The 16,552-nt window shown below is 35.7% G+C and overlaps 1 protein-coding gene across 5 annotated transcripts in view; it reads right to left on the reverse strand.

Moving 5' to 3' along the window:
* Positions 1-16,552, reverse strand: part of pot1 (protection of telomeres 1 homolog) — a 38,002-nt gene that overhangs the window by 670 nt on the left and 20,780 nt on the right. For 3 of the 5 annotated variants that reach the window (XM_079604252.1, XM_079604250.1, XM_079604249.1), the window contains exons 11-20: positions 7,902-8,071; positions 7,489-7,580; positions 7,374-7,397; positions 7,180-7,212; positions 6,645-6,801; positions 3,817-4,007; positions 3,600-3,735; positions 3,369-3,451; positions 1,614-1,708; positions 26-131 (exon numbers count right to left, since the gene is read on the reverse strand). In XM_079604252.1, coding sequence (XP_079460378.1) covers positions 26-131; positions 1,614-1,708; positions 3,369-3,451; positions 3,600-3,735; positions 3,817-4,007; positions 6,645-6,801; positions 7,180-7,212; positions 7,374-7,397; positions 7,489-7,580; positions 7,902-8,071 — 1,087 coding nt within the window. The remainder of the gene's footprint in view (positions 1-25; positions 132-1,613; positions 1,709-3,368; positions 3,452-3,599; positions 3,736-3,816; positions 4,008-6,644; positions 6,802-7,179; positions 7,213-7,373; positions 7,398-7,488; positions 7,581-7,901; positions 8,072-16,552) is intronic. The other 2 variants (XM_079604253.1, XM_079604251.1) reach the window with 1 other exon arrangement.

Here is a 16,552-nt window from a genome sequence, read left to right on the forward strand (position 1 = left end):
AAATAGCTGGGAATGAAATCTTTACCTAAACTGCTTTGTGGTGGTTGAATTGTGTCGATGATGGTCTGAATCTTGTCCTGCAAATCCTGACTGCCTGAAGCATCGACAGCAGAAACATGGAAGAACTTCTCCTGCAAAGAATAAGACAGAGGCCGTTTCTCAATATGCGTTCTTGTCTGTACTTGTGTTCTTGTGGACTTGTGAAACGTCATCAGTCGCTGCCCAAGTACTGTTCCAATTCAAAGTTCACATCTAGCCAAGTCCAGTTCAAATCCCCAGATGTGTTCTTGATCCGCCCCTTTTACCGAGGATGCATGTAGAGGTGACTTGTGCGGACTGGAGACAGACAGGTATCCCAGAATGCATCTCGCACCACCAGCAAGTGTCAATGGCAGAGGAGAAAACCAACGTAATATCAAAACACTACTGTTATCGTGCCATGAAATGTAATTCTAAGAGTGTTTCAGTCGAGAATGTAGTTGTTTAAAGCTCAAATCTGTGGTTTATTTATAAAGATATTTGAAAAATGATTCTGATGTTTTCGGACTTGTGAGATCCGGGCAATAACCGGGTGTTCAACGCTCAATAACCCCGACTGGAACAGCTTTTCCTCGGCTAGTGCTTCTGATGTTTGCCGCTGGCTCTGGTGTCACTAGTCAAGTGGTTAAACATGAGATATAATGCGTCTTCTCTTGTGTATATCTAACGGGCCATCATCTTTGGTCTCATTAATCTATAATTTGTTCCATGGCAAATCGTTTTGGCTGAGGGCAAAATTATGAAGAGAAGTTTCATAATTTTATATATTTAGGCTGTTTAACTTGCGTTATTTTTAGGCTATTTTAAGCTGACTTATGTTTGACTGAATTGTGGAAATCAGATCATTAAAACTGTCATTTAACAAAAAGAGTCAGGGTTGTGTAATTTTATTTTAGGCTATATATTTAAAAATATATAGAATATTTTATTATACATTCTCTTCACTGTACATGTATAATAAAATGACACAACCCCGTCTCTATTTTTTAAATGTCAGTTTTAATGTTCAATAATGTTTCATATTTTTAAAATGAAAACAAAAAGAAGCAGGGTTGTGTTTTATATTTCGTGTTGTTATAAATATATGCAGTGCAGATAATCAATGTACACGTTGCCTGAACCACATTTGTGTGGCCATTTAATGTTTTTAAGATTTTTTTTAAATGAAAAGAGGTAGAGTTGTTTTATACCATATTTTGTTTTATTGTTGCCTAAAATATACATAAAAAGATAACCGGAGTAGCCAGAGCGTACTGAGGGACGCGATCAAGAACGCCGCTGTTCCATTTGCAGAATAACCGGACTTGCGTCCTCTCGTCCTCGGGAGTTCGTTCTCCTAAGTCGAACTTGGCAAGCCTGAACTACCAAGGATGCAAGTCCGAAGTTTGCGTACTTGGTATTGAGAAACGGCCAGAGAGACAACCACTAAAGCATATTTCAAAAGAGAAAATAGCGCCCTCTGCTGATCAGGTAATGTACAGCTATATTTTTTGTGTGTTTTACAACTTTTAAACAAAAAGAAGTAATTTTATACTAAGGTGCAGTTTTTCCAGAAATGGCATTGATATACTCACAGCGTTCTCCCACAGCAGAGCCTCTAATGTGTCCGTCCCGTCGTCCAGTTCAAACTGGATTAACAATCCGTACCGCATCAGCTGAACTCCCAGAGCTGTGTGACAGAAACAGATGAACTGCCGAAATATACGTGGTGGAAGTGTCCAAATTCTCTTTAGGACAACAGTGGCACAATAGACATTCAAAATGTTGGAAACACTGAAGTGATGCTAGGATCAGCCTTTTTTTTTATTTCTTTTTTAACTCTGACCAGGACATTTATATAGATATTTATATATACTGCCGTTCAAAAGTTTGAGAGCGGATTTTGTTTTTAAAAGTTTCTAATGCTCACCGAGGCTGCATTTATTTGATTGTCATTTGATTGAAAAATACAAATAAATAATAACATTGGGAAATACTATATTATTACAATTTAAAATACCCGTTTTCTATTTTAATTCATTTTAAAATGTAATTTATTCCTGTGATGCAAATCTGAATTTTCAGCATCATTACTCCAGTATTCAGTGTCACATGATCCATTCTAATATGCTGATTTGCTGCTCAAAAAACATTTAGTATTATTATCAATGTTAAAAACAGTTACACATTTTTTCAGGATTCTTTGATGAATAGAAATTTCAAAAGAACAGGATTTATCTGAAATAGAAAGCTTTAGTAACATTATACGCGAACGTGTAAAAGTTTGGAAAAAATAAAATAATAATATAATAATATCATATACACCTAGGATGGCTTTAGTGTGAGTAAAGCATGGGCTAATTTTTATTTTTGGTAAACTATCCCTTTATTAATAATACCACCACCAAAAACAAAGACAAAACACCCAATAAATAGATCAAAACACATTTTTACATCTCCAAAATTAAAATGAACTTGTCTTCACATATTTATATCATGCACTTTTAACTACGGTACACCTGTAAGGCATAATACCTCATTTAACATAAAAAAAGTATTATTTTGCTCTTAATTTCATGTTATTCACGTACTTTGGAAACTAACTAACCAATCATTTACAACTGGGATCTATTTTTGTTTTTGCTTTAAGCGCTGAAATTCTCAATATTCTAAATAAATAACCCCATCTTTATTAAGTAACACAGATCCTATACCCAAGACTATATTTTGCATCTTTACTATATTTGGTTTCTTAAAAATTTGTTCTATCATCTAATTACATATGTCCAATTTTGTTTTATTATTGTACAAGTGTTAAAAGAAATGAGTGCATAATGTGCTTTAAATACGCCACAGCTTCTCCAGCATCCTAAAGGAGGACTGATTATATTTAGATGATATTTTCCTCTTTTCATTAGGGTTGCGCCATTCAGAACTGAACTGAAAATGTAGTTTTAAATTCTATAAATTTAATTGAGGTAGCAAACATAGTATATTTTTTTAAAAAGTGATTAAATTCATTAAAAAAACGTCTTTATGAATGATTCATTACGAATGTTAGAATTAAGAACAGAAACTGACATTAAAAATCAGTGTTTCATGTGGCACCTATATCAATTTGTTCTTAGTTTATATACATTTTCTTATTCTGGGTAAATTAGTAATTTATTTTATTATATAACGGTTATAAACATTTTGATGTCAAAATGAATTTAAAAAAGTTATCTGAAACTTTATTTTGTGTTTTGAGTGCTGTATTATTTGTTTTGATAGTACAGAAGTTAGATAAGAGAAATGTTGAATCATAAAAATATCATAAAAATAAGGTAATAAATAGGCCAAAATGATACCTTCAGCAACCGCCTGTCCATCATAGGTCTCCACTCCAGTAAACACATGGTTTTCAAACGTGTTCAGAGAGCACCGCTTACACCTGAGACACGCACACAAACACACATTTAACTAAAAAGACGTGATCGTATCCTTCCCTGGGGTTTGTCAAACAGTGTTTACACGATAAGAGATGTACACGCTGAATACCAGGGGAGTTTAAAATGAAGTATGTACGCCTGTCCTCTTACCCGTAATATCTTTTGTCTCCAGAGAACAGGAAGGGAGCTGTGAGATCCATCAGGGCCATCCTGCCGTTCTCGGATCTCACGGGAACCAGGTTTTTGTAATCGCGTGATAACACACAAATCTCATCCAGCGTCGTTCCTGTAAATGCAAAGCTATGTTTTTAAACTTATGTCACAAATATATATATGAAAAAAAGCTTTTGTTTGTAGTCAGACGCACCCTCAACGAATATCAGCTGCATGTGAGTGCTTTGCCCCACCATATCTTTGGATATGTGCATTGAGATGGTTCTGCCGGCTTCTCTAGAGCTCGCTGATGAAGTGGCGGCCCACTGCTCATCGCAAGGCTGGCTCTCTCTCGCAGACTCCCGAAAGACTTTAGCAACAGCGCCGTCATCGGGAACGTCTTTCCTGTCACATACAAACAAACAAAATGTGCACTGCCATTTCAAAGTTTGGGGTTGGTAAGATTTTTTGTTTTTGAAAGTCTAGATCAACGACATCAAAGCAGACGGGACATTCTTTACAACGTCTTCTTCATGCGGGTCAAACAGCTTGAGGGAGCGCAATAATGACAGAATTTTAGCAGATTTCTTTTTGCCGTAAAGCAATTCTTTACATCGCGAGACCCGATATCACGCGATACCTCCTGACGCCACGCGTCCGTTGGCCCGCCGGCTCAGTTGCAAGTGTGTTTTCCGCTCACAGGCGATAGAGGGGTGCGAAACGACCACCATTCAACCCGAAAAAAGTAATAGAACCATTCCAATGACTCCGAAGCTGTTCGGTTAAGGTAAAAAACCTGCATAGTTCACCTTTAAAATAACTGTTTTCTATTTCATATATTTTAAAATGTGATTTATTCTTGTGATCAAAGCTGACTTTTCAGAATCATTACTCCAGTCTTCAGTCTAAGATTATCCTTTAGAAATCATTCAATACGCTGATTTGAACCTCATTTCTTATTATCATCATTGTTGAAAAAGGATGTTCTTAATACTTTTGTGAAAACAGTGATACATAAATGTCTTTACTGTCCCGTTAGGTCAATTTAATATGTCCTTGCTAAATAAAAGTATTGATTTCTTTAAATGTATAAATAAAAATGTCTTACTTAAATCTTAAAGGGATGGTTCACCCAAAAATTTAAATTACCCCATGATTTACTCACCCTGAAGCCATCCCAGGTGTATATGACATTCTTCTTTCAGACAAATACAATCAGAGTTATATTCAAAAATGTCCTGACTCTTCCAAGCTTTATAATGGGAGTGCATGGGCACCATTTTTTAAAAGTCTATTCAAGTGCTCTGAGGGGTTAATAAAGGCCTTCTAAAGCGAAGCGATGCGTTCTTGTAAGAACAATATCCATATTTAAAACTTTATCGACTGAAATAACTATCCCTTTAAAGGGATGGTTCACTTTAAAATTAAAATTCTGTCATCATTTACTCACCCTCAAGTTGTTTCAAACCTGTATTAATTAATTTATTCTGCTGAACACAAAGAAAGATATTTTGAAGAATGTCGGTAACCAAACAGTAGTCTGTACCCATTGACTTCCATAGTATTTTTTTTTCCTACTATGGAAGTCAATGGGTACAGACTACTGTTTGGTTACCGACATTCTTCAAAATATCTTTCTTTGTGTTCAGCAGAATAAATTAATTAATACAGGTTTGAAACAACTTGAAGGTGAGTAAATGATGACAGAATTTTAATTTTAAAGTGAACTATCCCTTTAACTTTTGCAGTTTAGTTCTGTTGAATAGCCACCAGGTGGCAAACAAGACTCCTAGACGAATCTAGAAGAATTAAAAGGTTTAAGTCTGGTCCTCTAGAGCAAAACAAACAAGATATTCTCTTCATTATTTTTAAATTAATATAATTTTGAATTAAAGGTGCCCTTGAACCGGTACAAAATCACATAAATTAAATTTTATTATTATTTTATTTTGTGATATTTAAATGAGGAAATGCGGTACACTGTTATAAATAAAACTGCCTGGCGAAGATCTTTTTTGATCAAAATATCTTCGCCAGGCAATGTTTTATTTGCAAATAAAGGGAATAGTTTAACAGTGCGTGGATTTTCTTTGTTTATTTTCATATCTTTCGTTTTGACCCTGCACCTTTTAGATATAATTTGGATGTGCATAATTTTTCCCTCTTTAATTTAACATTTTATTTGCAAAGAGTATTATACAATTTAAAATGGTACAATTATGCAGTATTATGCCATTTTATAATCTCCTAATTTTGTTTTGACCGTCTTCTACAATAGGTTTAAATGCATCCAAGACCTGATTGGTCAGATGGTCCATGCTGTTGTAATTGGGGCATCTGATCAATCAGAGCAGAGTAGACCAGTCTGTTGTGATGGGTCTACTCTGCTCTGATTGGTCAGATGGCCCAGTCTGTAGTGGTTGGTCTACTCTGCTCTAATTGGTCAGATGGCCCAGTCTGTTGTGACTGGTCTACTGCTTACAGCGCGAGTCTGAAAAAAAGAAACGGCCTCAGCACTGTCATACACACTGATACAAACAGTAACGATGGCGTCGGTTATAACATATAAATTCAAGTTGAGTTCTCTTCTCATCCTTTGGAAGTGCATCAAAGTGGATTTGCTTTCGCAGCGCAGAAAACAGCGTATTCTTGACATGTTGACGACACAACCTAAACTCTTCCAGTCTCAGCTACAACTATAGTGTTCTAGGGTTAGTAGACGTTGCTCACGAGCAGCCAATGAAGACCATAGGCTGGCATTATGCAACTTAACAAACCTACGTAGGTTCAAGCAGAAAGTAAGACTGGAATTCTTTCTTTTGGGATAAAATAAATCCATTTACCTGCACTTTAATCTTTGTGAATGTAAATGGTCTGCAAAGTTTCAAACAGCTACATTACCTTTCTTCTTTTAGTGAGTAATACTCGAAAAAGTATAATAGGGCACTTTAAACAACTAACAATTAAGTATAAATTCAACCTTCTCTGTATTCTTTTCATGGATGGGAGTCAGGAGCTGGTTGCTGTGAGTGTCAGACTCACATTGTTTTACACTTGGAGCAGAAGAGCTTCAGGCACTGGTATAACTGCTGGGGATGGTACTTCTTCACCCGGGCTCGGACATGGCATGACAGCGGCGGTGTGGAGCGTTTCACCCGGGCCAGTGTGAGCTGCTGAGTGTTGTGCTCACATGTCCGCACTGAACAATCACATGTTAAAATATTAGTATTGTCAGAGCTGTGGCTTAGTGGTTATAGTCACCATGAAACGGAAGTTGCTATAGTCTTTTCTTCTCTATTGCTATGTGTATCTAAGTGAAAAGGCTTGTCAAAAAAAGAAAAATAGTAGGGCGGGACTCGATTTTGTTCATCGGGAACAGTATAATAATCATTATGTGCACAGATAAATTATTTATCATTTTAAATTAAATATAGCAATATTCCATAAAAAATAAGAATGGTCAATTTTGATTTCATGGTGACTTTAACATGAAGCAACATATCGAGCTGTGGTGAAGGTGATGCACAGTAGGTTTGAATCTGGCTCTTAACATTTCCCAGTTTTTTTTTTTTTATACCTGTATAAGAATGTGCTGTATCTGCTTCTCCATCTGAAATAAACAAAAAAAACAAAAAATTATAATATAAGATAATAAAACCATTTAAATATTAAAGATTATTTATAATTTTTTTTCATCTGTGGTGGAGAAAAAGCTTTGAGAAGTCATACAGAAGTCATATATAAACCTAGTAATATACAATATATCTATACCTGGTTCTTCATCATTTGACAAGACTAGAAGGAAACATAAGCATACAGATGAAGGCCAGCTGAACATGACACAAAACTGGATATAAATTGGAAAGCAAAAAGTGGCACCACCAACCTACAGCCTCTGGCGGTGTGTACCAAATCTCCAGTAACGTGCCATCGTTCACTTCATCATACTCATCCAGATCGACATGATTCTCTAGCACGCTGAATATTGATCAGTAGAGAGAGAGAAAGAAGAAAAGAAAGAGACAGAAGATATTTTATAATGGAAATGAATTTGACTTGGTGTGCCTCATTTAATTTACCATCAAAATACTCAAGACTTCAGCAATTTCTTATATATCCAACCTGTGTGTGTGTGTGTATATACAAGTAAAGTACAAAGTAACATTATGAGACAAAATAAGGAATCTTTAAGATTCTGCACCATTTTTACATCACTAATCAAATTTGTTATGCTGATAATATATTTATTGTCTTTTTATTTTTTAAATAAAATTTTTTTTCAGTGGTCTTCAGACTGGCCTCTTGAGGGACTGTAGCTCAGGGCTCCCTGCAGGAAGGCTGCGTAAACCTCGTCCATACGTCGTCCCCCCGTGCAGGTGGAAACTCAGATGTTCAGCTTGATCCGGCTGCTGGTCCGGAGCTCGCTGAAGGAGTGAACGGAGATTGTAGAACCGCAGGAATGTGCCGGGCTAAACGCAAACAGAAGAATGTTTTCAATACAACATCAGTTTCTTCAATTCTAAAGGCTGAGGAATATGGAAATTCTCCAAGTACGAGCTGCTCTTTCCAGGTCCTGCCACAATATATCTTTACAGGATTCAAGTCGAGACTTTGATTATACCACTGTAAAACTTTTATTTTGCTTAAAAGTTTTAATAATGCAACATTCTGTACCTATATACGTTTTAAAAGAAGCCGCTTCTCTCTCTATATATATATATAAAGGTTGTCTTTGTTCATTGTCCTAAAACTAATCACCAACCCAAAAAGCCGTTTCCTTCGTTTCAAGCCTAAGGGGGCAATTACTTTCAGAGGGTTATCTCCTATTAAATAAATAAAATAATGACTTCAAAAATATGCTTTGTTTTCTCAGGTTAAAATTTTATTTGAAGATATGAAACAATCCTGATTCTCTCTTTAATTATGTATTTCTATTTGAATGGAGTAAACATTTGTTCGCAGTACTAACTAAATAATAATTAAATCACCTGTCCATAGTTTACTTTGTAATAATTAGGATACATTTTTAAAAGTCTATTATACTCACCAAGGCTGCATTCATTTGATGCATTTTGATTTGCATAAAAAATACAGTTAAAATAGAACTATAGTGAAACATCACAATTGAAAATGTTTTCTACTTATACTTTAAAATTACTCCCATCTTCAGTCACATGATTCTTCAGAAATCATTATGCTGATTTGCTGCTCAAGAAACATTTCTTAATATTATCATCGTTGAAAACAATATTTTTGAGGAAATTATAATTTTTTTTAGGATTCTTTGACAAATAAAAAATTCAAAAGAACAGCATTTATTTGAAATATAAATTTTTCTAAGATTATAAATGTAATTACTGTCCGTTTTGATAAATAAATAAAAACTTGCTTAAAAAAAAAACTTAATTTCTTCAGAAATTTTTTTGGGAAAAAAATTATTCCACCTTTTGACCTGCATTGTAAATACATAACTTACAATACAAAATTAACTAATAAATACTTTCTACACTTTGACCATTTTTTTTCCATCTCTATTCTAGTACTTACAGTAAATTAATAATTGTAATTATCAGTCCAGCAGGGGGAGCTACGGCACTAGAGTTGAGCAACAGAGTCTCAACAGAACAGTGAGATGGAAAGAAAAAAACTGTTGGTCCCCTGAGATCACTATGAGCAACATGAAGACAGACAGAGAGACGGAGAATCACTTAATGAACTCTTGTGCAACAAGATGGTCTTCATATCCATCTTGACTTTAAATAGACAGGAAGTGGATATGATATCAAAACACCTCTGAACAAGATGGTGTCAGATTTCTGTTCTGCATCTATAATCAGGTTCTGGGAGGCCTCCTATAGCTATACACTTTTGTCGTCATATATGGGGCTTCGGGCGAAAGCCATCTCTTTGTTTACCCGATTTTACCTCCAAGTCTTTGTTTGTACAGAGATTTGAAGTAAGCCATATTGCTGGCATTCACAAGAACTGGTTGGATGCAATACAGCCTCTAGACAGTGCTTCTAAATAGCCTAAAAAGGCATTACGACGGAGCCAACCAAATCATTTGAATAAACTGAATGGTGGCATCAATTATTCTGCATCAATATTTGATTGAATCAGACTTATTCCATAAACGGAACCAGGTAAGGTAACCATATCCAAGAGTGCAAATTTGATTCAGCTCATTACCATCTAGCTTGATAAGCTGACAACTGAAAACTGGGGTGTGAGATTGGAGCTAAAAAGAGAACTTGGAGTGTGGCTTGATAAAGTTGGCCTTGAAGAAACATGGTGGGATCTATTGAGAGAACCAAATGTTTTTCATCAAATCCAACAGCAAAAACAGACAATACAGTCTCACTAAACTCAGTGCTTTCTTCTTCTGGACAGACAAGACAAGAATTGATCATAATGTTAGTCTGTTCTGCCATTATTTACAAGAAAACTTGAGATATGAGTGATACACTGTAGTCTGTTCTTGACAAGAAATTAATGGATATGCTGTACCATTTTATTACAACTATTATCATCACCACCATCATCAATTTTTGATTTTGAATACACTAAATAAAGTAATAAATCTTCAAAAAGGAGTTGTTTCAGCGATGTCATAGAGAAATGTTTTTGGTTCCCCAAAGAACCTTTCAGTGAACAGTTAGCCATTTATTTTCTTAGTCTGACTCTTGAGGAAACATTTTAATAATTGGAAGAACCTTTTTCCGCTGTAAAGAACCTTTAGTGCAGTGGAAAGGTTCCAAGGATGTTAAAAGTTCTATGTGGAACCAGAGATGCCAATAAAGAAACTTTATTTTTAAGAGTGTATTAAAGGAATGGTAAAAAACGAAAACTCAGTCCATATTTACTCACCATCATGCCATTCCAAACTAATGATCGATATATCAGTTTTACCGTTAAATCAGTGACGATAGTTGCATTACCGAAATGCTAGTTACTGTAAAAAATCAATTTGAATAAAAAAAACACATTATTTCTTCAGATACATTTTCAACCAGTTTTATTTGTATAAGTTCAGAATATTGTGTTATTTGGAATGTTCTTTAATTAATTTTGTATGTACCAATTAAAATGTATTTTACTAGCTGTTTATTATCTGTATTTTAGTAATACACTAATTACAAAACATTTTCATGGATACAAATATTTTCACTGTTTTACTTTAAATTAAATGAAAACTTTAAACTGATTTTTAAAATCATTTTCCCGCCTTAGTTACCATCAAAACAATCCCTATCTGATTTTTCCCCATTGGAAGACAAAGGTGATTGTTTAAACGAAAAATCAATATACATTTTTTTTTTTACTTAAAAAAAATAAAAACTTTTTGCTAAATAAATATTTAAAAAGGTACATGGTTACTTTTTTTCTTTTAAAAACAAAACAAAATTAACAACATTTAAATGAGTCCATACATCATCAATCCTTCTTCCAAAACATGTTTTTGTCTTACCCTGATTCACTATGGTAAGTAATAATAAGTGCTTAGACCAGTATATTTTAAACCTGTTGGGATGGTTTGAGGGAAATTGCGAACATCACTCGGCTCAGTCACCCGTGCGTGTCTCATCATATCCGTAAATAGAGAAAAATTGCTCCGGGAATGGCATAGGTTAGTTGTTACAACGAGCGAGAGAGTTGGAGCAAATAAATCTCAAACCTCCAGTGAATAACAAATGAGAATCATTAACTTTGAGATGTAGAGAAGTGAGGGATTTGAAAATGTAAAAAGCGTCCTTTTTACATTTCAATGTAAAAGCAGTGATGGCGTATTATAGCTCAACAGGTGAGTAAGGCATTTTATTGAACAGGTACATTTCCATATGTAGCGCTCTAACAGGGTTTACTGTAAGCATTATCCATTTTGTGAAGGGTCACTACATTATGGTTGTTGTTGTGCTAGAATTTATTTTCAAGTGTCTATTAATGGAAATAGCGACAGTAATGTCTTCAGCTAGTCAGCTTGTGATCCTTTCCATTTAAACTGGTTATATCTCTTAAGTCTAGTAGTGAATATTTTGAGCAGTAGGATCACCATATTCATCCGTGTAGTCATGCAGAACCGAAGCACAACCATAACAATGTTCTTCCGCAAAATGCATGTAGTTCTGTTTTAGAGTGCCAAAAGTTACATAGTGTAACTTTAAACAGTTATTCTATTAATTCGTTATTGATTGGTCAGCTGTCAGCACATCCGTTTCTCTCAGACAAAGCTATTGTACGGCTTCAGAAGACTTGGAACATATCACAGAAAGTTGCATGAACCCCTTTTATGATGCATTTCTGTTCCTTGCAAGCCCCAGTCCCAACTCACTTATATTATATGAAAAAGGATCTTCTAGCATCTATAGCTTCGCAGAAAATGACATGAGAATGAGTACATGTTGACAATTTAAATCCCATCCCATCAGGCTTGCAACATTTTCCTTGAGAAATGACTGAACATAAAGCCAATGGTAGAGACAAATCTACATATACTTGGTATTCTCCTACTCGAGCTCACTGCACGGTTGGTTACGCACAGCAGGGGAAGGAGCCGGGCTGCTCGGCACAGGTGTGCACTAGCTGGCGTGAAGCTCTTCTGACGGTGCTGGCAAAAGCAGCAGAAAAACGCCAACGTTTCTCAACTCTCACATCCTACATGGAAAATTCCATTACCCCCAGCTTTGTTGATGTGTGTGGCTGGATCGCACAAACCTTGTCCGGACCCTCATCTATATGGAAAAAACGAATGGGGCCGGGGAAGCACGCTCCGTAAACAAGAAAAGATGCTTTCCCTGCAAACAAACCAATTTCCGTAACACGCGCTGGTGAAAATGAACAAATAGAGGCAAAGCGCACTCTTGAGAAAAAGTATTTTGTAAAGACATCAAACAATAATTCAAAACCCACGAGGTTACAGCCTAAGGTATATGTATAAATATAATAGATATTAAAGGTAACTGACTGAAAAAACATATGGCGCTGACCAGATGGGTGAAAAAAAGCTTCGTTTAGCAACATAATGAAGTGTTTCATGACCAGAAGAACATATCCATATTGATTAATGATCCAAGTGTATGACATCGCACACAATAAATTACAAAACGGCCAATGCAAAACCCACAAACTTACAGGAAATTCCAGGTTCAATATAAGTTAAGCTCTATGGACAGCATGTACCAAATACAATCATTTTAAACTTCAGTATGAGTTATGAATTTACAATATAAGTCAACATGGTATGAAATATATACTTAATTTTTCTTTTATTAAAAATAGTTTTATATGGTAATTGACACACATTTAAATTGTTTTTGTATTATTTCAAGACGTGTGCGAGAATTAATTATTTAGAATGGGGATGGGTCATGATGGTCAACAGTTAAAAATAGGGATACACTAATATTAAAATTATGGCCCATAAACAATAATTATTTTAATGTTTTGATAGGTAATCAATAAATAACCAAAATTTAAATAAAGCTATTTTGTATAAAAAACAACAACAAAAACACTAAATTAAAATTACTAATTTTAAATGCTACAAATGAATTTATTGATACCTTTATAATGTACAGTAGAAAAAAAGAATATTCATTTTTAGATTAGCAAAAGATTAAACAGTGTAAATTAATAGTGTTTTAAAAATTAACTCTAAATGAGTATGAGATGAAAGCAAATGTAATCTATCTGTAAGAATAAGAGAAATGAGGACCTTCACTTAAAAATTCTTTCTGGAATCATCACTGCCAATGAAAAAAAAATGAAAAAAAGGATTTTGATTGATTGGTCATATGTATATATTTGTGCACATCTGTATTTTTAAAGATGTCCGATTATTGCAGTAATACAAATGTCCTATGATGCCAAAAAAAGCCATGAAACGGCACACACACACACACACTCTCTCTCTCAATGGATAAGTGTCATATGCAGGCTGTCTGAAGCGATTACAGGCAGGGGCCGTCTGGGTGTTAAGTTAACCCAGGTGCTTGATTTCTCTCTCACACTATGAATAATTGATAGTCACATGTGTATAGAGGCAGGATGTCACCGTATACTGCATCAGCGCTAGCCATGCTGCAGGTGCTCGTATTCATTTAAGATGTTTTAAGCAGATCGGACACTCTTTCCTTGAAATCCAAGTGGCCAGAGGAGTTGCATTTGAGATGCATATTACAACCTGGTATAAACAGCAACGTGTCTTGCCTCACCAAAATACAAAATCTTAATACCAGGCTATCATGGGAGCCTATGATAATCTGGTCCCATGGCTCAGGTCTCTCCTCCAATGTAATTCTGTGATTTATCCATTATTATTTTATAATATGTTAACATCTCTTAGAAATGTAAAATCTCACCTCTCCTCAACAAGCCACACAATTTGAGGTATCATGCATGCCTGTATGCCCTGAATTTTAATACTTAGGATTAGGGGAGTTGAACAAATCTGAAGTAAAAGTAGTAGTAAAAGTGTTTCTTGCCCTTCATATTGTGCACATGCAGGCGTCTGGCACTACTTTAATCTCTATTATTATTGTATGAGGCATCCATTCCCAGTTTATAAGAGCGATGACAAGGGCATTTGGCAACTGGCCTGGGACTCAGATGATGCAAATGGAACAAAAAGCATGCAACACACAATTTCACAAGACAGACAGGGAAAACCATTAGGTGAAAGATCTGGTGTGTCCTCAGAGATTTCTCAAGAAGATCCAGTGGGGGGAAAAAAACTCACAATAGTAATTCTAACTCTGACTAAAATAGGACTTTACATGCTTGATGCCACAAAGAATGATGAACAAAAAGTCAAAATAGTAGAAATGTATTGCCATTAAAGCAGACCATTCCAGGTGATTTGTAATAAAACAGAATAATATACTGGATGTCTCCTTTAATGTGTGCCACACTAGACCTATATGATATGTGGAGGGTGAATGATATATGTTCTAAGTCGAAGTCAAGAAAGTGTGTGTGTGCGCAAACCCCCACAATGAAGGCCCCCGTTCACCATGACAGCCGTATTGATTTGGCCTTCTCTCTCCTCTCTCATAAAGCTATCTCTCTCAGACCACTTAATCCTAATGGCTGGCTTTATTCGCCTTTTCTCCCTCCTCAACACTGAGCTCAAGCAATTTCACACAATATTAGAGACGATTTCGCCCAGGATATTGATAATGGTGGGGAAATATTCTGACTCAATGCAATCTTTAGTGGTTAAATTGCATTTTGGATCATTGGGGATTAAGTTACCAAAAAAAAAAAAAGTCCTTTAACATTGTCATCAGTGTATTTTACTGATATTATTAAATACCCTAATGCATCGTTCATCAATTTCCGATTTGAAACGACCTGTTTGATGCTTTGCATGTTGCTCAGACATGTGCCAGTGGTTCTTAGCAAGAATAAAAGCTGCTGTCACATTTACCATTGCTCAGAGACATTTTGCTGCGAAATCCAGTCATTACAATAGGAATAAGCATAATTGGGATTTTTGTGTGAGGGCGAAAAAGTTCCCCATGCAGATTTCCTTCACGTTCACGTTGATCACGTGAATTTGTGGCACTGACCAACAGAAAGTGACTTCTGTGTGAGCAGAGCTTCATACATCTCAACACTGACAATGGACCTGTTTTTGCACGTGAAATTTTGCTAATATGATCACACTTTAAATTGCAAAGTGGACCAGACATTAGGCTAAACATGAACTATGAACCATCCCAAAAAGCAAAGCTCAAGCAAGACTGACCATAATGTAATACAGTGTTTCCCCTACAATGTATTCAGTAGCGGTGCAGCGCCGCCGCTGGATTTCCAGCGCCGGTGCAAAATCTTCACATGATCAGTAATATTACAACATTCACTTACACACTGTAAAAGAATAACAGTAAAAGTAGACGCCTCCGTCTCAACACGCGACCGTTGCGATGTATATTCACATCAAATGTTAACGCAGAGGAACTGGACACTACAGTTCACAAAAGTTCATTATTTGCATGTGATTTCAAGCTTTGCCGGTTAAACATGTCATTCACACGCTTTTCTGAGCGCAAACACCCGACGCGCACATGCACTAAAAGCCTGTCAAACAGCGCCTGGTTACTGGGATAAGTTATCTTTCGCGTCTTATTGCGCTAATATACTGTCAAATACACACAAGGTTTACATTAACAAAGTTGGTTATGTCTAAAGTGAAAGAAAACAGAAAATGTAGAGAAAACTGCTCGTTAAATGCGTGTATATTAGACGCATCTTGTTCAGGTCTTAAAGAGACAGTAGCATATACCGGTAATAGTAAACATGCTGCCGCTTGTCCTTAAAGTGATAGTTTACCCAAAAATAAAAATTATGTCATTATTTACTCACTCTAATGTTGTTCCAAACCTGTATTAATTTATTTCTTGTGCTGAACATAAAAGAAGATATTCTGAAGAATGTGGCTAACCAAATAGTTGCTGGTCCCCATTGACTTCCATAGTAGAAAAAAATATATACTATGGAAGTCACATTTGTACATCAACTGTTTGGTTACCCAGATTCTTCCAAATAACTTTTATTTTCAACAGACGACAGAAACTTATTTGGGTTTAAAACAAACAATCAGACCTTAAATCGTCATGTCATATTAAATGTTAAATGGTATGTCATATTTGTATGTCTCAAAATGTCCATTTCTATCCACAAAACTTGTCAGAACTCATGGTTTAAGGGGTAATAATAATAAATAAAAATCTTCCGGAGGTGCATGCCCCCGGACCCGTGCGGCTTGGTAACAACTTCCGGCACGCAACAGCACCGCTGCTGAAAAAAATTCTAGGGGAAACACTGTAATATGGCACTGTTCATGATGACATGCAAGTGGTCTTACAGGGACTGTACAAAACAACACATAGGGTGTCCCTCTGCGGCCTTTTGCAAAGCCTGCATTAATACAGGCTCAGACAGTGGACTAC

The sequence above is a fragment of the Phoxinus phoxinus genome, assembly GCF_949152265.1.
Source record: "Phoxinus phoxinus genome assembly, chromosome: 25".
NCBI lineage: Eukaryota > Metazoa > Chordata > Actinopteri > Cypriniformes > Leuciscidae > Phoxinus > Phoxinus phoxinus.